This window comes from Aedes albopictus, chromosome 2, assembly GCF_035046485.1.
Source record: "Aedes albopictus strain Foshan chromosome 2, AalbF5, whole genome shotgun sequence".
NCBI lineage: Eukaryota > Metazoa > Arthropoda > Insecta > Diptera > Culicidae > Aedes > Aedes albopictus.
This window is the reverse complement of record NC_085137.1, coordinates 457,049,776-457,075,076: the sequence shown is the minus strand read 5'-3', so window position 1 is coordinate 457,075,076 and position 25,301 is coordinate 457,049,776. Positions and strand designations below refer to the sequence as shown.

The following is a 25,301-nucleotide window of genomic DNA, read 5'->3' as shown; positions in this document are numbered from 1 at the left end:
GATTTTCTGGAGGAATTACTGCAGGAATCATCGGTGGAATTCCTGGAGGGATCCATGAAATAAATCCTGGAGGAATGTGCAGAGGAAACCCTAGAGTAGAAATTCCTGGAAGAATTTTCGGAGGAATTCATGGAAGAATTCCTGGATCCAAACTTGAATAAATTCCTGGAATAATTCCTGAGGAAATACCTGGGGTAATACCTGGAGAAATTCTTGGTAAAACTCTTGCAGAAGTCTCTGGAGAAATGCCTGAATGAAATCCTAGAGGTATGTCAGGAGGAATACCTGGAATAATTCTTGAAAAAAAATCCGGGAGGAATTTCCGAAGGAGTTCCTGGAGGAATCTCAAGATTCATTCTTGATGAAATACAAAGTTCGATTTCTGAGGGGATTCCAGGAGGATTTTCTGAAGAATTCTCAAGGGAAATACTGAAGAAACCGCTGAAATTCCTGAGGAAATCCTGAAATCCTGGATTAATTCCAGCGGGAGTTTCTGAAGGAATCCCAATAAGAGTTCTTCTAGAAATGTTTAATATAATCTCGGAATTCGTTTTTGTAAGAATAACAGAAGAAATTACCGGTGAAGCCCTGGAGGAACTCTTGAAGTAATTTCTGAAGAAACCCGATGAGGAATCCCGGAAGCAAGCCCCATTAGGAACTCTTTATGGAATCTCAGGAGAGCTTTCTTAGCGAATACCTGGAAGAATCTTTGTAGGAATATTCCTGGATAAAAAAATTAAGAAATCAATGTCTGCAGTATTTGTTGAAGGAATACTAGGATCCCTAGTGGAGCGGACCTGGTGGGATGGTTAGAACACTTGACTATCACGCCGAGGACCTGGAATCAAATCCCACTCCCGACAAACTCGCAAAATGTGAGTTATTCCTTCGGAAGGGAAGTAAAGCGTGGGTCCCGAGATGAACTAGCCTAAGGCTAAAAATCTCGTTAATACACATAAAAAAACTAGGATCCCTAAAGGTTTTTTGTACAAATTTTTCAAGCTATTCTTGGAGTGGTTTTTAAGAATCTCTAAGTAAAATTTTCTAAAAGAATTTCTGGAATACATTCCTGCAGAAATACTTCGAATCATTCCAGATGTAATTATTGGAGCAATCTCTAGTGGAATTTTGGAAAGCATATATGGATATATCCCTGTAGAAATCTCTGAATACCTGCAGAAATACCTTAAAGGATCTCTGGAGAAATTTCTGAAGGAAACTTCGAAAAAAGCACTGGAACAATTACTGGAGGAACCTCTAAAGATATCCCAGGACAAATCCCCGAAAAAATGTCTAGTGGAATCCCTAGATGAATTCTTGATTGAATTTCTGGAAGAAGCCAAGATGGAATCACTGAATTAAGCTATGGAAAAAATCTTGGAGGAATTGTTCGTACTCATATAGTTTACAAAACTATGAACAAATCTGAAACAGTCATTTTGATTACTCAAAACTACAATACTGATATGCATATTCACATATCGGGCGCCCATCCCGCTTAAAATTCATCTCAAGTCAGGCCCCCCCTGGGCCCCCTCCAGGAAAAAATTCTAGTTACGCCAATGGATGTGTAGTATTTCCAGAATGTAAGCCCAAATCTAGTTTTAGCACTTGACTTACTTTAACCCTTTGGAGCCGGAGGGGTCATATATGACCCCAACATAGAAACGGCTGCATAAATTCACCCATTTGATAAAACAGAATACTGTCTTCGGCAAAGTTGTTGCAAATTGGGTCCTTTATTAGGGAAAAATGGGGATATTTGTATTCGGGACTTCATTGATAAACTAGAACATCCCGAACATCATCAAATTTGTAAAAACGAAATAACTAACATACCAGTTGTTCTAAAAGCTGAATTTGGATGTGGGTTTTGTGTATCTGTATCCATTTAGCCTTTGTCAAGAATATCAAAAGGTATTTTATATTCTGGGATGTTCTAGGACTCTAGGTGTTCCAAACTGTAATATAGTGAAGTTCCTCAAATCTACAAGAACAAGTTTATAGATTTTCGCCACAATTAATAGCATTGCATAACTTACTGGGATCCATGAAGCTCTTGACATCTACTATGTCATTTATAGACACTACAGGGATATTTCAGGTCAGCCAAACTACCATGGAGTTCAGGACTTCAGGTCTACACTCGTAACAACAGTCATAACTATTATATTGAGTAACGTTGCATATTTATCCGTGGTTACTGGACCAATCTGAAGTCTACTTTTTTATTATAACCCTTTGGGACATTCAGGTTTGTCCAAACTGTTCTATAACGATTGCAGGACTTCGTTATAGAACAGTTTGAAGAATAACTTTATGTGTTTTGTTATAAATAGTAATATTGCATAACCTGCTGGGATTCGCGAAGCTCTTGAAATCTCAAATGTCATTTAAAGACACAACGGGGATATTCCAGGTCAGCCAAACTACCTTGGAGTTCAGGACTTCAGGTCCACACTCGTAACAGTATCCATATCTGTTATACTGAGTAACGCTGCATAATCAATTGCAGTTACTGGAGCAATCTGAAGACTACTTTTTTATTATAAACCTTTGGGACATTCACGGTCGTCCAAACTGTTCTATAATGAAGTCCTTCAAATCTTCATGAAAAACTTCATGTGTTTTCACCATAAATAATAGCATAGCATAATCTGCTGAGATCCGTGAAGCTCTTGAAATCGCAAATGTCATTTAGTGACACTATGGGAATGTTCCTTCCAAGTCAGCCAAACTATCTATGAAATCAGAACTTCAGGTCTACACTCGTAACATCAGCTATATGTGACATACTGAGTAACGTTTCATAATCAATAGCGGAGACTGGACCAACCTGAAGTCTTCTATATATCATTATGAACCTTTGGGACACTGAGGGTCGTCCAAACTATCCTGAAGTTTAGCTCTTGATAGTAACAGTAGTTATTTTCACAATGAAAATAGTTTTGAGATATTCCAGATCAACATCACTACTCCGGAGACCATAGCTTTAGGTCTACACTTGTGATAATAGCTTTTGCCACTACGTTAAGGTGTTACATAATCCACTGTACTTACCAAAGCAGTTAGAGAAACAATGCGCGTTGTTATATATTTTTGGGATATTATGAGCTCCTTACTGTTATGAAGGTTAGTTGATAAAAACAACCATTGTTACTTTCAGAAGACTTGCTGGACACGATAGATTACAAAACGTAACTTTTAATGAAAGAAGTTAGCGTTACACCTATAGACTTTAGGATCTAAACTCAAGAACAGTTTGGATGACCTAGGATATCTCGACTAATCGGATATTGTCTATTTACCTTCCAGAAGACTTACCAGGTGTCCAGTTAGCCTAGTGTTTAAGGCTATGGATCGCCAATCCAGAGACGGCGGGTTCGATTCCCGTTCCGGTCGAGAAAATTTTCTCGACTCCCTGGGCATAGTGTATCATTTTACTTGCCTCACAATATACAATTTCACGCAATGGCAGGCAAAGAAAGCCCTTCAATTAAAAACTGTGGAAGTGCTCAAAGAACACTAAGTTGAAGCGAGGCAGGCTAAGTCCAAGTTGGGACGTAGAGCCATAAAGAAGGAGAAGAAGAAGAAGAAGAAGAAGAGAAGAAAAAGTAGAAGAAGATTTACCGTTACCGTTACACCCGCAGACTTTCGGATCTAAACTCAAGAACACTGCCCATATTCGCATAGTTGACGTAAGCGCCATTTTAGTTTTCAACACACTTGAAATTTTAACAATGATAAATGGGGTGTTTGATATTTTTTTTTTACTTTGACATATAGCTAATGATTAGATATTGTGCTCTATTGAATAAAACTGGTAACAATTATGCACAGGATACCCCGACTAATCTGATATTGTCTATTGAATATTCAGAAGACTAACTGAACATGATAGATTACAAATCATAGCTTTGTATAATAAAAGAAGTTACTCTTACACCCGCATACTTTAGGATCTAAACTAAAGAACAGTTTGGATAACCTAGGATATCCCGACTGATCTGATATTGTCTATTTACCTTTCAGAAGACTTACTGGACATGATAAATTACAAATCGTAGCTGTGTAATGAAAGCAGTTACCGTTACACCGTAGACTTTAGGATCTAAACTCAAGAATAGTTTGGATGACCTAGGATATCTGGACTGATCTGATACTGTCTATTGAACTTTCAGAAGACTTGCTGTACATGATAGATTACAAATCGCAGCTTTATATAATGAAAGCAGTTACCATTACACCCGTAGGCTTTAGGATCTTAACTCAAGAACAGTTTGGATGACCTAGGATATCCCAACTGATTTGATACTGTCTATTGAACTTTCAGAAGACTTACTGGACATGATAGATTACAAATCGTAGCTTTGTATAATGAAGGAAGATACCGTTACACCCACAGACTTAAGGATCTAAACTCAAGAATAGTTTGGATGACCTAGTATGTCCAGAAAAAATATTCCACATAATATTCTACCGTTTTTATACTATTGAATACCAAAACTACAGAAAATCGTAGAAAAAACTCCAGAATAACGCTTGGAAAAATTCCGGCTTCAAAGGGTTAAATCCAGATTCTTACACAGTTTCAGAAGTTTCACGCAGGAATCTTAAAAACCAAATGATGCAGATGAGTATTAGATTCAGAATTACGAGTAATTTCTATTTTTATAGAGATTATCCGGGTGACATGCTTTGATTGTCCGGATGCTTGAGTCAACGATTAGACCCTATTTTAAATCGCAATTTTTCAAAATAAAGTTTTGAACGACTAAAAGTCCTAAATTACAAAACGTGAAAAAAGTATCACAAAAAATAATTTTGGTAGTCAAATTTTGATTAATTTTATCAAAATTGCCATAAAATACTTCTCCAACATTCGTTGAGACAGAATAACAGAATAACTTCTCCAACATTTTCTAAGAAAATTTTTAGCATGTTACTTGGTATAAATTTCCTAAATGAAGGAGAACATGCCTCTGAAGCAGACCTACTGATACATGGTTAATCATAGCTTAATAATGACATAAACCAGAAATCATCAAAATCATGCGCAAAAAGACTATTATTTTAACCAGAAGTGTATGCAATTCTCTTAATGATTTTCTACAGAATATTTCACAAAGCTATTTGTCGAGAATTCAGTTCGAGTATAATCGAGGAATCACGTAGTTCGCAGAGTTTCGACTGTCTACTGCCATGAAAAACTAAGCAAATTTATTTTAGCTGAAAACCCTTCGAATTCTTGTGGTAATCAGAGAATTCTTGTCGATGGAATTTTGTATGTAAAAAAAACTTTGAAAAGGATTTTCTGATTGAGGCCATGGAGAAATTATTGACATAAATTTAAAGATTCTATCCAGATTTTTTCCTTGTAATAGTTAGATTTTTTGCCGAAATATTTGGCTGAGCTTTGGGACAAGTTACAATTAATGCTTTCATTGAACCATTAAAATTATTTCTTAATTTGCTAGTGAAGGACTTCCTGATATTATTGCTTTGCAGGAGTATTTAACGGTATTTCTAGAAATTTCAGAATGAGTTCATAGAAAAACTCTCTGCAATCATCAAAGTCATCATACTGACATAGCGGAATTTTATTTTATTTATTTTTTAATTATTACTAAAACATTGAAAATTCAGTCGTCACGGAAGAATTTCTGGTGGATTTTTTATGGAATTATGAATTGATGACGGGAGGAACTCTTAAAGTGTTTTCTGCGTAACGATTTGTAGAATTACTGGATTAATTTATAAATAAATACCTAGAATCCTTGCAAATCATGACAAATCATGAAACGGAAGCAAAATTGCAAGTTGATAATCAGAAGACATAATTCTCTAGATTTCCTTATAGATACGACTGTGATATGTTGATTCGGGGTAATTGCTTTCAGCCTGTTTCAATTCAAAACGGATTCTTATGTTTTCATCCGACGTTTCGGACACATTGTGCCTATGCTGCAGGCCCTTAACGATAAAACGGAACTTTGTTAATTCCTAAGAAAACGTTGGGTGAAAACATAAGAATCCGTTTTGAATTGAAACAGATTGAAAGCCATAACCCCGAATCTCTAGATTTTGTTTTAAGAAATCTTTCAATGTTTGGCCTATCTACTACAGGGACTCCTTTTAAAAACGAAGTATACTATACCCAACAATTTCCACAAAAAATATTCACGAGTTTCCAAGTGAGTTCTTTAAAAATGGGATTAGAAATTAAGCCCAGAATATCGATTTTTCCAGAAATTCCTAAAAAGAGCCTTACAAATTTCGTCAGAAATGTCAAAGTTTTGTATTCAGGGTTTGAGAATGTTTCTGCAAACACAGCTAGAAATTGTTTATGAATAGAGAACCATTTATGACAATCCACAGGTATTTTCAAAATTAGATAAAAATTCCACTAAGGAATTCATAGCTAGCCATTCCCACTAAACAGGAATATATCTGAGTTCTACATTTTTTTTATCTAAATGTATCTTCAGAAGCCAGTTTCTTCCAAGAGTTTTGACATAAATCGCCAGCGAGTCCTTGTAAAAACCCTTTATATATACGAAATATAAAACATAAAACTATGTGCAATTTAATGGATTTTGGATAATTTTGAAACTGGTGGTTTGTATAAGAACCTCTTAATATAACGCAATTTGATTTTCTTAATAATTATTTGTTTACTCAATTAATGAATAGATTTCCTAATTTGCCATCAGCAGAGTATGTGAGAAAATATCTCAGACATTTATTCAGTATTTCTGCAATAAACTTCTTCCAGGAAATTTGTTAGCAAATTCCTCGAAGAACTTCACCAGAAAACACTCCAATAATTCTGGCTATAGGAATCAAAACAGAATTACGCCAATAATGCAGTCCTTTATACCTTCAGAATTTCTGGGATAGCGTAAAAAACTCCTTTAAAGAATTCACCAAAGAGTATTTCAACTAGCCAACTAGATTTTTTTATTGGACCTTCATCAAGGATTTCTTACAAAGTTTATAATCTTTTGGTAATTCCGACAAAAATATTTTCAAGTACAGGTTTACGTTACAGGACATCCGGAATTAGAAGCAAATTTCAAGCATATGTAACATGTAAATTTCTTTCGATGTTAACGTCTACAAAATATTGTAAAACTATCACAGCATCACAATGACATTGAAAATATTCAGTAAGTTTTACAGATCCATCAAGCTTCTAGGATTCTTGAATGTTTTGCATGCTCCACAGGTATGTAAAGAAAAGTCGGGAAATTTCAAAATCAATGCGGGAAAAAGTCGGGAAAAATGCGGGAATTTCAATTTTGATTTTGTGTGGCCACCCTGGAATTAGTCCCAGGATTTTTTTCCAGGGATTTTTCTTGGAGTTTATCCAAGAAGATTCCTCCAGTAGTTACGGTAAAAGCACTAGAGTTTTCCCTCTTATCCCCCCGCCCCCCAAATTCTGCTCTAATCTTTGCCACTTCATACATACAAAATGGAAGTCTAATGCTTTTACTCTACTCCAGGGATTCCACAAAAGATTGCTCTAGGAATTCCTCTAGGCGTTCCTACAGGAATTCCTCCAGGCAGCCCTCCAGAAATTCGTCCAGATATTCCTTCAGGAATTCCTCCAGGATTTTTGCGGACATTTCTCCAAGAATTCTCCCAGACTTTCTTCTCCAAGTATTTCGGAATTCCTCCAGGAATTGCCTTAGGAATTCCTTCAGGAATTCCTCCAGCAACTCCTCTAGGAATTCCTTCAGGGATTCCTCCAGAAATTTCTCCGGAAATTCATCAAGGCATTTCTCAAGGAAATCTTTCAGAGGCTCTTCCAAGAATCACTTCAGGGATACCTCCAGGAATTCTACCAAAAAATACTCAAGGGATTCCTCCCGGAAGTGATCCATACACTCCTCCAGGAATTCGTTCAGGAATTCATCTAGAAATGCCTCCGAGAATTACTCCAGGGATTCTACCAGGAATTCCTCCAGGGATTGCTCCGGGATTTCCTCCGGGATTGCACCAGGAATTCCTCTTGTAATTATTTAAGAAATTTCTCTCGGGATCCTTTCAAAAAATATGCAGGGGTTCTTTCATGACACTTTATGGTCTAAGCTCAAAACTGAACAAAATAGAGGACCAAGTCTTGAGGGGCTTCTGCCTTTATGTTGCACTGCATAGGGTAAACTCCTTGAAGGAGTACTCTGAAGTTTCTGTTAGTAAGATAATCTTGCAGTATTTTTACTAAGTATGTTGGAAAATTGTAGCTAGCTAGTTTATAGACTAGGCCCTCATGCCATACATTATCAAATGTTTTTCCACATCTTAACCTTTCAGGACGCGCGCCATCAAGCAACCGAAACTGCACCGCGTTCACGCTGTATACGACGAGCGAGGTTTTCTGGTAGTGTTGTACTTTTTACAACAGCGCGCGTCCTGAAGGGTTAAAGTGTCATTGCAGTTGATTACTTTACCTCTTTGTTTCTTTTGATTTTGTTCAACACTCTAGCTAGTTGATGGGTTGATGTATGGCTTTGTGAAAACCAAATTGTTCATCCATTAAAAGACACTACACCGTCTTCAGCCAGAGGCTGCACAGACTGAACATTACATACACGAGACAACGGACAACACACATAACACCCAGTGGCCCAATGGCGAATTTTCCGTTTGACGAAAAGTTTTCCCCGGCTGGAGCGGGAATCGAACCCGCACTCCGAGGCTTACGAAACGCCTAGACGACTGACGCCGCTAACCGCACGGCCACGAAGCCCACAAGATGTTATTCTTTTGGATGTGCTCATCTAATCTTGATTTTATTAGTTTTTCAAATACTTTACGACGTACAAATACGACGAGAATAGGCTTTTCGCTGATAGGGTCTTCACCTGGCTTAAGGACAGACTTGTTAGAATCCCAAAATGGCCGCCACAATGGCCGACTTTAGCACCTACTCACGATTTCGAGGGCACAAATCTCTTTGTAAACAAAACCAGCGCATCTGATGTTATTTTAAGCTTATTACAAGTGAGCAAGAACAGAATAATAAAATGCACTGTTGTTTAAAGCTTGCTTCTTGAGATTTGTGCGTCTGAAGTTCTGATGCACTGTTGAAGTGGGATTTCAAGACGTTTGTCCTCAATATAGGGAGTACTTTGGATCTTTGAGATCTGTTGTGAAAGAAACTTAAGTTTAGGCATTTAATAAAATATTGCATAGGAGGTTCAAACTGTTATCAACAAGGTTTTTGAGTACAATGTTTAGGATGTCATCCTCGCCAGGAGCTTTCACATTCTTCATACCTTTCAGTATTGCTCTGGTTTCTTCTGCACTGACGTTATGTTCATCGGGTAGGTAGCTATTGGTATTGTTCAGGGTTTCTATTGCTTGGTTTACTGTGTTTTCTATTGGGCTGGTCATTTCAAGTCATTTTGTGTGCTTTTACAATGTTTTTGGCAATTGCATTAGCTTTTTCAACTGGTGTTACTAGGATTTAATCGTTAATTTTCAAATGCGGGACATTCTGTGGTTTTGTTTTAAGTATCTTAGCAATTTTCCAAAAGGGCTTAGTTGGAATTATTTTCAAGTTTAGCTAACTTTTATTGGTCTTTTTGCTACATTGTATTAATTTCCTAAGTTTGCTTTTATTCTTTTGGTACCATTTCTGCGAAATTGCCTAACGAATGCATTATTTTTTCCAGTCAAGATTTTGATAAAGTTGTCTATTGCTAACACCTCCGACTGGACTGGGACTGTTCCAACATTGTTCACCACAGTTGTTTGGAATACTCGGACGGAATCCTCCAACGTGTCATCTATCTGCTCTGTTGTATTGATATTTCTATCTAGATCAACTTGATTATCTATGGTAGTACGAAGCCTAATCCAATTGACACGATGGAAATTCTTACGAGATACCACACGGGTCTCGGTGTGCTAGTGATTCCTAATCTCATGGCGACCGGAAGGTGATCTAACTCCTGAATGGTTTCAGTTCAGGTTCACTGATACCTGACGGGAAATTTGTTAGGGAGAAATCTAGTATTAAAGGAGATCCTTTTGGAGACACAAAGGTTGGAGAAAATGGTTAGTGAATGGAATACAGTCCTAGTTAAAGATCACCAAAGAGAATTGGTTGGACCCAGCTGGGATGCTGGGCATTCAGGTCGATCTCGATGATGCAGTTACAATGCATTACATGCAGTTACAAATAACTGCAAGATCAGAAAACCGTTCTCTAGCACAGACATCAAAATGCAGCCATCTTGCATTGAAACCCGATTTGGGGTGGCCCAATCAGGATTAGTATTCCTAGGACAAAATCAAGCTATGAACACAGAATAAATGCATGTGAACAAGAAGGCAATCAGCCAAATAAAATACTATTCCAGGATTGACTGATGGACCAAAATCAATCAATAAAACCTCGTCATCCTGTTATCGTAAATTGTTATCCGTATGTGAATTCGTGCTGTTATATTTTATAGTGCATTTGTAATGTTCTATTTGTGTTTTGTAATGAAAAATGGAATAGAGCATTTATAGGGTTTCATTATTGTTTGTTCGTGGATATATGGACCCAACGCTGGACTAGAATTGTTCTTCTTTTTTTATTGGTAACAACCTTCAGGAATAGGGTGGCTTTAAATGGTACTGCTACAAGAATTATGTGCCCTCGTTGTAATGCTACCTACCTGTGCTTATTTGAAATTGAATAATGCGAAATGTCGATTATGCTAAACGTCTTTTAGGGAATCGGGCCAACCCAAACAATGATGAAAAAAAATCAAGATCGTGTGCTCAAAATAAGTATATTTGCAATAACTTTAATCAATTGTATAAAAATGGATTTCTCCTCAATCTCGTGTGTAATCTACACATCCACCTGCACATCCAAAAGATACGACGTATCGGGTGATCGCCCAAGACGAGTTAACAGCTTCAAATACGAACTCACTAGCCAGAATTGGAACGAAGATTTCCTAAAATTCAAAGAAAATTATTAAACCCTCGCCCATCAATCACAAACCCTTCCCGCCCCGCACTCACCACAACTGATACTCAAAGTTTATCCTTCGAAACACTGACCGGAAAAAGCCCCTCAAACCCACACTGCTCTGCCTCAGGGCGGCCAGCGCACACCGTGCCATCACCTTGGGTCGATCCACCGGATCGCCGTGTTCCCGCGCGATCGCCCGGATCGTGTTCAAGTTGCGCAGCACGAAAATCAAATTCCGTGGCATACTGCGTAGGGTTTGCATCACCTTGTCGAAGTGCTCCTTGGCCTGTTGGGCCATGTAGGCCAGGTCTTCCTCGGAGAGCCGCGTCCTCAGTTTGGAACTTTTCAATTCCAGTGGGCGTTGCAGTAGAATTTCCGCAAACGTGCGATAGTCCTGGACGTTCAGGGCCGTGGCGAACCGGGCCATTTCCTTGTGGTCCTTGAGGACGATGGCTTCCCAGAAGCGGCACAGGTTGGCCCGGACTTCGGGCGTGAGGTTCCCGTAGAGACCGTGATCCAGCAGGACCAGCTGGGGTCTTCCTGAGGATGGGTCTTTCCGCACGAACACGTTTCCTGGATGGGGATCGGCGTGGACGAAGCCGGTTCGGAAGATTTGGTCGGCGAATGCTCGGAACAGGGCGACGTCCAGCTTGGCGAGGTTTATCTTTAGGTGTTTGAGCCGTTCGGTGTCGTTGATTTTGCAACCGTCGATGAATTCCGCCGTTAGGACTCGCTGGAATAGAGAAGTGATAGTTTTTGTATTGCTTATTCTAGACTGAGGATGATAATCTATGAGAGGGGGAGACAAGGTGTTATTGGAACGAACATTTTAAAATTTGATTCCAGCTATTAAACCTCGTTAAGTTTTTGGTGGGAGGGAGAGTCTGACCAAAGCCTACGCTACAGTTTAACCCTCAAAGGACGTGGACAACTTTTTTGCATAGTTTTACTCATAGCTTTTGACCCAGTGGGTGGATTTTCAAAACCAAAATCTTTTTTAAGGGGATTAGTAGTGCTATCATATGCATATATGGAGATTATGTCATGTTAGAATATTTTAGAGATATAGCTGCAAATGTAGTGTACACCACTTGTTCTTCACTCGATTCCGCGTTTTATTTCTATGTACATAATATATATATATATATTCTTTGTTTGGGTTGGGCTGTTAGATAGAAATGTCTTATGTCCTTTTACAGCTAAAACATAGATCTTCAGGTTATCCAAAACGTCCAGAAGTTTTGAACTTTGTCTACTGAATACAAATAGTTGTGCTTACTTTTTGAATCACTTGAACTTGATGAATTACATTCAAATATACATTTTAATACATGAAATTATGGTAGTCATGACCTGGTGATGTTCTAGGAAACTTAAAATAGATCTGGGGTTTTGATTGTAAGGCCTTTACCTGTAATAGTATATCAAACTAATGCATGCATGTCAGAACTAATTTCATTAGATTCATACATGTAAATCAGAGTATAAAAGACTTACTGCACATCAATGGCGATACCTTAGGCCATCCAAATCATTCTGGAGTTAAGGCCTTTATATCTACACCCGTAATAATGCATCGAGTGCACTCCAAACTTGGTAGTCATAGAAGATCAGTTGAATCATATGATACTTGTATACACATCATAGAGGCATCCTGGATCATCCGAACTATTCTGAAGTTGAGAAATATGGTTTGAATTTGAAATAATATATCGACAGAAGTGCACAAACATCAGAATTTGCCCATTTGATGCATACACATATGGGAAAGAAGATTCCAGAGCATCAGAGATATCTGAGGTCACCTTTCAGTATTATGTGGTTAAGGCCTTCAGATCTACACTCGTAACAAAGCATCCTGCACGTTCAAAACTTGATGTGGTGTGTGATCTACCAAATGCACTAATATCAGCATTTATCTCATTTGATTCAAAGTGGGAGACAAATTTTCAATACATCAGCGATATCTGAAGCATCATTTTTTATATTTTATGGTTAAGGCCTCCAGATCTACACTCGTAACAAAGCATCGGCTACACGTCAAACTCACTATAACGGGTTTTGGTAGTCATAGAAGATCAGTTGATTCACGTGAACCCCAATCCAAGGTGTCAGGCGACCCGTGCTGATGGATGAATGGTTGAGGAGGTTTAAAATATACTCGATCTTTAACGGAGCCCGTAACGTAGGTAGATCGCCTTTTTGTGTTACGTTACGGTTAAAGATCTACCAAACCGAACCCTAGTGACATCTGGTTTGTCAAGTTAGGGTAATGTGTTTTGGTAATAAGGATTCATGGTACAAATTTACTTAAGTCCTTGTTACTGGTGACAGTTTCTAAAATTGTATTTTTTCTGCCTCACCCTCCCGAGACTACACTTGATGTTAGGAAAACAAACATGCCTTACGTATCTGATTGCGTACTAACCTATCAAGGACTGTTAAGTTATGGTAATTCAAGGACTCACGTGCATTCTTATTGCAGAACACATTCTCTAATTTGACAGAGTTTTGCAGCTAGCCTAAAGTCCCGGGTTTTTCTATGTTGTCCTGGGACTAAACTAGAAGCAAGACATGGATGGGGCTAGAGTTCCGATGCATGGATAAATATCACCGTTTTGTTTTCCTCAGAATTCAAATAGATTGTGTTTCACTCCTTCACTGAGATTTAAATCTCTATGATAATGGGACCTTTTCATCGCAATCGATTTCTTGCACCTCTGGGATAACAAAACAGGAACTGTACAGAAATCGATGCTTCATTACCTCTCAATGACAATGGAGTAGTACGACATGCACTAAATACTAAAGGATACAAGTAATGCCACAAAAGATCTAAACACTGGTCGCGCAGTGGCTCACTCGAATAGAAAAAAAAAGAGTATAGAAACTCTTAATTGACCAAAAATGGCAAAAACGTTAAATTAATAAAAAAAAATCACGAAAAGGAAACCAATTCGCGTTTTTCAAGCCAAGCCAGAATTGAAATTTTTGAAGTATTAGGATAAAAGCACTAGATTTCGCCTCCCAAGAAATTTGCTCTAATATTCACCACTTCATAATATATATAAACGGAATGTGTATGGGATGGGATGAGAAGGGATCGGTGACGAACATTAGTGCTTCTCCCCTATAATACTTTAAATTTCTGCAGGAAAATTTAGAAAAACAAAAAACTGGAGGAACTTTTGGAAGAATTTCTGGAGGAGCTACCACTGGAGTACCCGTCGAATAAACTTTTAAAAATATTATTGAATGATCTTCTGGAAGAATTTCAGAACCATTCGAGGGCTGCCATTTTCGGAGAAACTCCTGAAAGAATTTCCACAGGAAAAATTGGAATCATTCCCGAAACACTCTTGGAAGCATCCCCGACTGGTTTCGGGAGAAACACGTGAAAGAATTTCCGGAAGAATTCGAAGGAGAATCTACGGTTATTTCCAGAGGAACTCCTCGAAGTTTTTGGAGGAACTGCTACAACTCCTGGAAAAAATCCGTGACAAATTCCTGGGGATACTCTGAAAAGAATTGCTAAAGGAAATCCGGAGATAATTTTGCGGAGGAACTACTGGTATTTCTCGGAAGAATTATCCAAGGAATTCCTTTAAAATTTGTCGGAGAAACTGGAACTAGAACTTCTAGACGAATTCTGGAAACGACTGCAAGTAAAATTTTCCCGGAGGAACTCCTAGAACAGATAGTATTAGGGAGAAACTTTTGAAATAATTCCTAGTGAAACTTCTGGAAGAATTCTTGACGGAACTTCCAAAAGAGCGCTTCCTAGAGGAAGTTTCAGAAATTCTTGATAGGACTGCAGGGAGAAATTTTCAACAAAGCTCTTGCAGTTCCAAATCTTGAGGGATTTCCGATGACAATCCTGGAAAATTTTCCAGTGTTTTTTTTAGGAATTACCGGTAAAACTTTTAGAGAAATTCCCACCGAAACTCCAACAAAAATTTGCAGATTTTTTTGTTGAAACTCCTGAAAAAGTAATTCCTAGGGTAATTTTCTGTAAAACTCCTGGAAAAAAACAGAATTCTTGGTGGATCTACTAGGGTAAGAAATCAAACTTTGAACTAGTCAAATTGTAATCTTAATTTGAACCATTTCGAAATTCATTAAAACGACGTACTTTTTAGGCAAATATTGTCCCGAAAAAGGTGTTAAACAGCTTTCCGTAATATAACCTGATAACATGGACTTTAAAAGCATTGAAAAAAGCGTTTTTGTCATGGAAAACAGGCAATTGAAAAATCATTGTGATTTCACCCATTTCCCCCCAGAGAAAGCACATTTTCGGTGCACTCGTACAGCTCATGCATTGTATCACACGCAATATGTGAACACGTCAAATGAAAGCTTATTTATCGTAGAATCGACCAACCGAATAATATTTCGCATTGTTTGTCATAAAATTATCAAATTTAAGTAATTCTTACTTGGAGAATGTTATCTTAAGTTGAACCATTTGTAATCTGAATTTGAACTAGTAAACGGGGTCGAGCTTCCAGTGTTGGCCTGCAGACTGCGCTAGTGGTTGTTTTGTTTACTCTTGAGGGATGAAAAATTTCAAATTTAGTTTCCAAGTTCCTGAAGAGTTTAGAACATTCTTAGTTGAAATTCCACTGCCTAATGAAAAATAGTTATGGGAATTAGCTGATCCATGTGTTTTTCTATTGTTCAGCACGAAATTGGCTGTTGTGGGAGACGCTCGAGCTGCTGCCGCCAGTAGTTCAAATTAAGATTAAAATTGGTTCAAAGTATGATTACGATGGTTCAAATTAAGATTAAAATCATTGTTGACGAATAATCGAATTTTTCAATTAAATTCGGTGCAAATACAAACTTTTTACCACTTAACAGAAAGCTCATACCCGTAGCTTTCATGTACATACGCTTTTGCCGTAGTAAATTATTTCCATGTGGGAGAAAAAAACATTCAAAAATTGCGCTACTTTGGAAAGCTGCAATTTGGTTCAACTTTTGATTACCTACCCTAGAGAAATTTCTGGTGTAACTCCTAGAGGAATTCCCGGTGACACTCCTTGGGAAATGTTCGGTGGAATTTCTAGAAGTATTGCCAGTTGTAGTACTCCTGATGGAATTCTCGGAAGAGATACTAGTCGGATTCCCGATGGAATTCCTTGAAAAATTCCCAATGATATTTTTTGTGGAAATGAGCGAATTGGAAGAGAGTTTCCTGTCAACAGCAGTTAGCTACCAATTATTAGCATAATGTATAACCTGATATATATCTTCAAAGGTATTAGAAGTCTATGGTATTAGCAACTACATACAAACACTTTTTATGGCTGGAATTCATAGTTGCTAAATCATTCAGGGGCGATTTCTCCACCCTGGCTTGAGCGTTAAACCAGGTTTAACTATATGGGTAAACCTGGCTTACCGGCCCTTAAAAACTTACCTCATTGGTGTAATCCCAAAGCACTTTCGGGACATAGATGGAGTCATGCTTCCGCAGATCTTCAGCACAGCGTTCCGAATTGCGTCCTTCGTGGATAAAGTCCAGCTCCTCACGGAGCGTGCCCCTCAGGTCCCGAATGATCCATCCGAAATTGTAGCTCTTGTGGATCAGTGCCATCAAGTCTTGCAGAAACAGAATCGTCCTCAGATCGGCATTGAACCGTTTCTTCAAATCCGCATACTGAACCTTTATGGCCACCTGTTGGCCTTCTTTGGTGGTTCCCCGGAACACCTGTGCCAAACTGGCGGCAGCAATTGGTGTGTAGTCAAAGGTTTCGAACACCTCCTCCGGTGGCTTCCCGAAGTCTTGTTCAAAAAGTTTTCTCACTTCTCCGGGTTTCCGAGGCAGGCACTTATCCTCTAGCTTCTTCAGGGTCGATATATACTCCTTGGGGATGATGTGATTCATGGCGGCCACACCCTGGCCTATCTTGATGTACAATCCTCCATTGGTTAGACAACCATTCAGAATCCTGTCCGCCGCCCGTTGATGTACCTGGGATATGATCCTCTCGTAGTTCGGACCGTTCTCGTCCAACCCCCACAGGCTCCAGGTGTAATCCACCGAAATACTGATCCCAATCGCTAGCGATCGAACAAATCTCTGCACCCCGGCCACCGTCTCGAACTCGTTCACCGCCCCGTCGTATCCTATGGCACCCATCAGCATACTTCCGGTCGTTCCCAGCAGCACCTTTCCCGCCGTCCATTTTCGCGGCGTCGCCTTTGAAGCAACACCTCTAAACAGACCCACCGAAAAAGCAGGCCGACGTTTTCCAAGCACCAGACGAACAGCAAGCATCGTCACGATTCCCACACACTTCCGCACCAGACCGGAAAAAAAAACTCACAAAATAATCCGAAATTCTTCGTCAAAAGCACTCCACCGAACCGCCGACGTCATCCCGTCAGCAGGCAGAAGAAAGTACCTGCGGCTGCGATAAATAAAACAAAATTCCACGTTCGCGAAAAGTGCCGGTACGGTACCGCTGATTTTGACAGCTCTAGGTAAATTTTGTTGGTAAACAATCAGCTGATTCGCGAAAAAAGAAGTTCGAGGTCAAATCACACGAACACCATCCAGATCGAGGCCGAAGTCATTCGCCTTGACGGAGGCTCTCTGAGAGAATTGCGCTGTGCGTGAAATCATTTTTTTTTAACATGGGAAAGGATAGGAGCTGCATTTTCAAATGCTTCTAAAATATTTTAGGGACTTCAGATTGAAAAAAGTTTTAATGTTTTGCAATATACTTTCAATTAGCTACATTATAACTGGTTTTAGACAAAAGTTTTTAAATCACAATGTTATGTCTATAATATAGCGTATCATAATCTCATTCGATAACATTAAGAACGTTTTGCTTGAAAAAATTTCTTTAAAGAATTAGAAGCATTTGAAAATGCAGCTCCTATCCTTTCCCATGTTAAAAAAAAATTGTTTTCACGCAAGCGCTATTCTCTCAGAGAGCCTCCGTCAAGGCGAATTCGAGCAGATCAAGCTTCGCTCGTTCGGGAGTTCATCAGTAGGGATGCCCATTTGGAGAAGCAATCGAAAGAATTTTTACGTTATTGTAAGAATTATTATTTTGAAATAATTAAGAATTTCTAAAAATTCTTACCGATCCACAGTGGCATCATGGAAAATGGCACCAGAAAGTTCTCTTCGTGGCCAAGCCCTTCCTGCAAGACGTTCTCTTCATTTGGTTGGATGCGTGGAGTGCAAAACCGCTTCCGGCGTTGGTCAAGTTCGGCTTGAGTGTTGTGGTGATTGCGGTTATGCTGCTTCCTGTTGTGTACGCGTTGTGTGGCACTCTGCTTTACCTTGGATTTTGGCAGCAACAAATCGATAGGTTAGCTTCTCATGATTAACTATTGTGCTGTTCCATAGATTAATTCATTTTCAGTTTATATCCCTCTGTATTTCCCATGAAAATGCAGTCATTCTACTGGATCCAGCAGATATTGAAACAAACGGTATACTCGGATGCACAAGTGGATTACTTTCAGCGACGAATTCACGGATTTCTGTTGATCACTGCTGGGATGATGGATTATATGAGATTGCTATTGGAAATGGTATAGTAAATAAATTATGCATGACCTAGTGCATGACTCAAGGGGTTGGTCACTCGGCACATTGTGCCCTGCACACATGCCGGCACTTCTCGGCACACATGCCGGCACAATTCGGCACACTTCTGGCCTAGGGGAAAGACACTGTGCAAACGAGAGTAACTTTTAGAAATTCTAAGTAACTCCTTTCACCAATAATCGACGAAATACTCCTAAAATTGCTAGAAAAGTGAGATATCGGGCAATATTGTTTTGATTTTGCGATAAATCAGGCAACATCCTAGTAAAAACGGGAGCAATCCGGAGAAATTCTGAGCAACTCTGTGAAGGGAAATGTACTCTCCAGCACTGCGTCTTGCTCCAAGCTTCTGGCACACATGGGCACAACAACTTTGTGATATAGAATTAATCTGCCAAAATACACAGAAAAAATGTGTAATATTACATCTGAACTGCTGCAACCCGATCAATACGTCGGTTGCATGAATATTACATTGGACGATGTACACATGAGAACAAAAGATTTTACATCAAAACGATGTAATCGTGCATAGGAATCGTGATTACATTGATTATCTTGGGGCAAGACACTATGCTGGAGACTTGGGGCAAGACACTGTGCTGGAGAGTACATTTTCCTTCACAGAGTTGCTCAGAATTTCTCCGGATTGCTCCCGTTTTTACTGGGGTGTTGCCTGATTTATCGCAAAATCAAAACAATATTGCCCGATATATTGCTTTTCTAGCAGTTTTAGGGGTGTTTTTCGACAAATTTCATCGATCATTGGTGAAAAGAGTTACTCAGAATTTCTCAGAGTTACTCTCGTTTGCACAGTGTCTTGCCCCTAGGCTGGAGAGTAAATTTTCCTTCACAGAGTTGCTCAGAATTTCTCCGGATTGCTCCCGTTTTTACTGGGGTGTTGCCTGATTTATCGCAAAATCAAAGCAATGTTGTCCGATATTTCGCTTTTCTAGCAGTTTTAGGGGTGTTTTTCTACAAATTTCGTCGATCATTGGCGAAAAGAGTGGCTCATAATTTCTCAGAGTTACTCTCGTTTGCACAGTGTCTTGTCCCTAGCACGCCCCTTTTGCTGATGTCACTTCACCCAACTAGCGAATCGAATTCGTTAGCTGGGTGGAGGTTGTGGCTCAACGAGCGAGTTCCGGCTGTACTGCAAAAGTAGTTGAAAAGTGTACCATTACATTGCAATAATTGAAAGAGAAAGTGAACAGAGAGAGCCTCTCAAATGCAGATAGGACCTAGGGGCAAGACACTGTGCAAACGAGAGTAACTCTGAGAAATTCTGGGTAACTCTTTTCATCAATGATCGAAGAAATTTGTCGAAAAACACCCCTACAACTGCTAGAAAAGCGAGATATCGTGTAATATTACGCGCAAACCCCAAAATTTTATTCCCACCTTTGGGTTTCCGCGCCGAAGACCCAGCGCCAGATTCGGCGACAAAGAATCGCCGGGCAGTTGGCAATCCTGATATTTGACGGCGGTCGCCCGTTAGTCATGGGAGTGGATTGTTGTCACGCAAATAGAGCTTTTCGCTGAAAATGCATGTGTATTGAGGTTTTGTTGACAGATTTTCTGCTGTGTTAGTGTGAAATTCAGTGATTTCCTGTATCGCGTAAGCCTTCGCTGGTAGGAAACGTCATGTTGCTCAGCGAAGCAAGGAAAATTTTCAGTGAAAAAAGCAATATTGTTTTGATTTTGCGATAAATCAGGCAACACCCCAATAAAAACGAGTGCAATCCTGAGAAATTCTGAGCAACTCTGTGAAGGAAAATGTACTCTACAGCACAGTGTCTTGCCCCAAGGTCTTGCCCCTAGGGTATATTCAACCTTGAGTTTTGGTTGCAAATATGATGTTTATTTACCTGTATTTTTCATTTTTTTTTAATAAAAACAAGGATTGGTAAATTCGCCTCACTCCATTCATATTCACTCCTCTTTGCTGAAGCGAATCGAGAAAGATGCAGCAAACGGATAGTCGTGATCAAACGCGCAACCCCATCACCACACAGAAAAAACTGTTGTGTAATATTACATCCGAACTGCTGCAACCCGATCAATACGTCGGTTGCATGAATATTACACAGGACGATGTACACATAAGAACAAAAGATTTTACATCAAAACGATGTAATCGTACATAGGAATCGTGATTACATCGGTTATTTAGTACATCGGAATGAGTTACATCGGGCAGGTTGCATTTATTTTTTGCTGTGCAGTGGGAAGCTAGGGGCAAGACACTGTGCAAAGCGGGGGAGTGGGAAGCGAGTGATGCGCAAGCTGCTTGACATGGATATTCGTGGCCGATCGTTACAGTTTGGATCGCAAGCGAATGAATGAATGGCGAATGGTGACGAATGCTGGTGAGCGATCGAAGCGGCTATTATTATAACTAGAAGAGAATTTCTGCATGTAGGGTAGCGAACTTGGTAGCGAACCACTTGGGCAGCGGCCGTTATTTTGGGCACTCTTCGCTATAACTCAGTCAATTCCAAACCAATTGACTTGAAATTTTGTACACGGCTAGATACTACATGTATCTCATTGCGTTCCAAAAATTGTGCCAATTGCTTTAGAATTGGATGAGTTATAGCAGAAAAGTGCCCAAAATAGGACCCCTGCCGAGATGGTTCCACTTCCCTAATGCATACGTTTTTAGTGTATTGTTGTTGAAATGCTAGATTAGCAAAGAAAATGATAAACATTTTTGAAAACTTCAAATATTCGTACGCGCAATATCACTCACGAATCGCATCACCTCTCCATCGCTTGCGATGCGAATGTGGACGAATATTTAAATTCTATGTATGGCTTCCCACCGTTCGCCGGTGTTTGCTGTCGTTGCTGACAAGCAAACACACAAACTAAAGCGACAACCGTTCGCTGCTGACTGTATTCGAGTGTGGAAGAAGATAAAAAGTGGAAATCAGGAACCCTGCATAAAAACAAAAATGCTACAAGAATGTGTTTAAATAATTTTAATATGTGCCTCAAACATATAAGGCTGATACAAATTTAATTTTGACTTTTTGTCTCCCCCCCCCCTTCAAAAATTTTTGGCTCAAAAAGGGCATTTTGAGGGGGCAGATAAAAAATAGTTATCAAAATATCGAGTCTTGCTAAAAAATCTTTAACAAATCCGATGAGTTTTTAATATTTTTCTGATTAAATGCTTTATTATTTTTATCCCCCCCCTCGACCAGCCAAAGAGTGGTGGGACAAAAAGTGAAATAAATATTTGTAACGGCCAAGGAATAATCCTACATTATTATAATAAAATGCAGTTAAGCTACAGCAGCAAGGATTCGTTGGTCGGTTTTTCCTCCTTGGTTTTCAATAAAACCTCGTTGAAAACGATGCTGATCTACGGAAGCCCAATCCATTGGAGTTTTCGCAATTCTGTAGGAGGGCCAGTAAAAAAGCTTGGTTAAAAGAGAATCAGTTATTTGTTCATTTATCTTACCTTTGTCAAGGAATAAAATCGATATCGTGACTCCTCGCAATACTTTCTGGTTTCTAGATCCACAGCAGCACGAATCCGTATCCAGCTTTTTACGCTGTAGTGAGGGGTGATTCATTTTTGACGGATCTTGCCGACAGCCCTTGCAGCATCACAGTTGCCGAAAATTTCAGTTCATTGCTCCAGATTTGTCAAAAATTTTCACCTGATCTTACCATTGTTACCAGCAAAACAAATACAATGCGGCGTCCTTAAAAAATAGTTGCAGTATTGAAAGAATTGCCTGAAGATTTCCGGAACGGATTTGGTGGGGAAATTCTTAGTAGGATTCTTGGATGGAAATGGTGGAAGAGCCCCAAAAATAAACTCCAGGAAGTTTCTACTCCTCTTCATGGAGATTCCTTCGGATCGGGAGCATTAGGAGTTACTTCTTGGGATTACCTCCAGATGTTGAATTGTTGAAGGTTTTATTGGTTCATAAGGATTGGAAAAAAATACCATAGGATTCTCGGAATGATCTGCTTTACAATTCCGCGAGGGAAACTGCTGGAGGTTTCTAGGAAGGAAATAGTAAACTTGTTCAGTGGGAATTTTAGATTCCTTCAGAAGTTCGCTATGGAGATTCCATCAGGAATTCCCATCAGAGATTTCCCATGATATTCGACCGGAGATTTATCCAGTAATTCCCTGCGGGAACTCCTCCAGAAATTCCCACCGATGATTGGTTCAGAAAGTCCAACCGACGATTTCCCCAGGAAGTCTAATCAGGGATTGGTGCAGGAATCCCCTCCCGATTCCCTTAGTGGGACTTCCTGGAGCAGTCATCTGTGGAAATTCGTGAAGCTATATCTTCGGTGAGAATTCCTGATGTAATCCTAAACGGACACCTACACGACCCACAACCCGGTGACAAAGAGGAGTAAATCCGTAGCTACAGACGGAAATTCAAGAAAAGTCCATGTTTCGGAAGGGAACCTGGTCAAATAGGAAGCGAAGGTATTCCAGATTCGCAGAGTGACTCCGATGAACATATCGTGCCAAACAGAACAGCCGGGAATCCCGCGTGTAACCCTGGTCAGTGAAGCGAAACCACACCAAGATCATGAGGACAAAGTGAAGCTGTTCCGGGTCCGCATATTACAACTCGTGCAATTCCGGCAAGGTTGGGACGATCGGGCAGCAGCAAGGCACCAGGCAGCATCATCACGGCCCCCGCACTGACACCATACACTAATTAGGGCCATATGGACGATAGGAATGTCGTAATAAAATACTTCAATCGTAATCCATTGTTTTTCGTCGTCTTGCGAAGCCTCGGCGGTAAAAGTGAACCAGGAGTCTACAGTTTAAGGTGGCGGGCAACGATCAAAAATCTAAAACGAAATAAATTTTGAATTTCGACAAATGTTATTTACTAGCCGGAAAAGTTCATGGTGAAAATGTTTGACAATTCGGGAGCAATGAACTGAAATTTTCGGCTACTGTGATGCTGCAAGGGCTGTCGGCAAGATCCGTCAAAAATGAATCACCCCTCACTACAGCGTAAAAAGCTGGATACGGTGATTATACAATGAAAGTCACCAACGACCGAGAATGAATATTGTTGAAACTTACCTGGAAACCGATGCGTACGAAAAAGTTTTACACACTAAGATCAGCTCGGTATTTTTCCCATCTTTTTACTGAGTTCTCAACAGCAGATTTAACTCGGTACGCTCGGTTGTTTCTTTTGCGGATATTCTGTAAATGAGTTACCGAGCTCAGATAATGAACTGTCAAAACTTACTGATACACGGTAAATATCATTACTGGTGAACGGTAAATACGATAACCGAGTGTACCGAGATAAATCTGCTGTTGAAAACTCAGTAAAAAGATGGAAGAAATACTGAACTCAGTGAAAAAATTACTGAGCTGGAACATCTGAATCTTAGTGTGTACGAGTTGTTACAAGAGTTGTTGGCAAATTCATGCAATCTAATGCAAATGGCGTTGTTTATGCACTAAACACCGAGCCAGCGATGGGCTGTTGATGACAGAATCGAGCAATCTAAGAATTTGGTAATTTCAAACCAAAACCGACATCATTTTTCCTCCAACCAAAATTTTAGTTGAACTCGATGCGTTGATTTGGTTGAATCATCCTGAAGTTTTAGTTTGTTCCTTGGTTTGACATCAATAATTAAAGAACCTGACATTTGGTAAAAACAAACTACGGTTTTATTGAAGATAACTATAAACTTGGTTTGAAACAACAAATGACTCATATTGTTTGCTTATGGTAGATACAACCAATCAACATTATTGATGGCAACCAAATTAGTGACTTTGAATTAATCAAATGTTACTTGATGTTAACAAAATTTTAAGTTTATTGAGCAACAAATATTTTGGTTGTTTCAAGCTGCGTTGATTTTTCTCCGTGAACAAGGTTTGACGTTGGTTTCTTGGGGCAAGACACTGTGCTGGAGAGTACATTTTCCTTCGCTCAGAATTCCTCCGGATTGCTCTCGTTTTTACTGGGGTGTTGCCTGATTTATTGCAAAATCAAAACAATATTGTCCGATATCTTGCTTTTCTAGCAGTTTTAGGGGTGTTTTTCAACAAATTTCGGCGATCATTGGTGAAAAGAGTTACTCAGAATTTCTCAGAGTTCTAGAGTTCGATTTGAATAGGTCGTATGTGCTTTCGTCGATATAAAAATCGATTAGTTTATTTTAGTTACTGTAGCAATATTGATTATTTTTCGAGGACTTTTAGTGATTGAACGGAAAGCCTGTTTTGTAAGGAATCGACTGTATGTATAAGTTTTGTTTAATTTCAACAGCTTTCGCTTCAATAAGCGAATCCAACTGATTGAATTTAATATCGACGAAAGCACATACGACCTATTCAAATCGAGCTCCAGAGTTACTCTCGTTTGCACAGTGTCTTGCCCCTAGGTTGGTTTCTTCGTATTTTACAGTGATCATCCCTATTTCAAAACTGCTCGACGTCGGAAATTTGTGCCTGTCGCGAGTTCAACCCTGGCGTTCAGTTCGTCCCTTCGTCTGCTCGACGCCGACGGCGATCAGCTGCAAAGCTCCCGCAACAACTGTCAAAGCCCAAACTTCGGTCACATTGCAGAGGTGAGGAGAATGAGGGTGAGGGTGAGGGTGAGGGTGAGGAGATGCGAGGGAAATGTTTGTACAAGTTCACAACCACACGCAATACCGTGATTTAGCATACGGGCCAAATTGCGTCACACGGCCGTGTTTACCCTTTCCACTACGCTGTATCGA

The 25,301-nt window shown here is 39.5% G+C and overlaps 3 protein-coding genes across 3 annotated transcripts in view; 2 read left to right on the top strand and 1 right to left on the bottom strand.

Annotated features, from left to right (window-relative positions):
- The window catches only part of LOC109397934 (transmembrane emp24 domain-containing protein 5), a 548,078-nt gene that overhangs the window by 147,867 nt on the left and 374,910 nt on the right, over nt 1–25,301 (top strand). The window lies entirely within an intron of this gene.
- LOC109418972 (uncharacterized aarF domain-containing protein kinase 5) lies at nt 10,772–17,548 on the bottom strand. Its single transcript, XM_029877712.2, has 3 exons — nt 16,404–17,548; nt 11,029–11,711; nt 10,772–10,961 (listed from the first exon to the last, which is right to left on the bottom strand). Exons 1-3 carry the CDS (start codon nt 17,262–17,264, stop codon nt 10,853–10,855), a joined length of 1,653 nt encoding a protein of 550 aa, XP_029733572.1. The 5' UTR covers nt 17,265–17,548; the 3' UTR covers nt 10,772–10,852.
- On the top strand, nt 17,563–18,558 carry LOC115269193 (uncharacterized). The gene is made up of 3 exons (XM_029877612.2): nt 17,563–18,033; nt 18,092–18,312; nt 18,367–18,558. The coding sequence occupies exons 1-3, from the start codon at nt 17,863–17,865 to the stop codon at nt 18,542–18,544; spliced, it is 570 nt and encodes a 189-aa protein (XP_029733472.2). The 5' UTR covers nt 17,563–17,862; the 3' UTR covers nt 18,545–18,558.

Coding starts and splice junctions, on each gene's coding strand:
- LOC109418972 (XM_029877712.2), bottom strand. CDS start 17,264: ATGCTTGCTGTTCGTCTGGTGCTTGGAAAACGTCGGCCTGCTTTTTCG. Junction 11,712..16,403: donor TTTGGGATTACACCAATGAG/GTAAGTTTTTAA, acceptor TCTCTATTCCAG/CGAGTCCTAACGGCGGAATT. Junction 10,962..11,028: donor AACTTTGAGTATCAGTTGTG/GTGAGTGCGGGG, acceptor TTTGAATTTTAG/GAAATCTTCGTTCCAATTCT.
- LOC115269193 (XM_029877612.2), top strand. CDS start 17,863: ATGCAGCTCCTATCCTTTCCCATGTTAAAAAAAAATTGTTTTCACGCA. Junction 18,034..18,091: donor GAAAGAATTTTTACGTTATT/GTAAGAATTATT, acceptor ACCGATCCACAG/TGGCATCATGGAAAATGGCA. Junction 18,313..18,366: donor TGGCAGCAACAAATCGATAG/GTTAGCTTCTCA, acceptor ATTCATTTTCAG/TTTATATCCCTCTGTATTTC.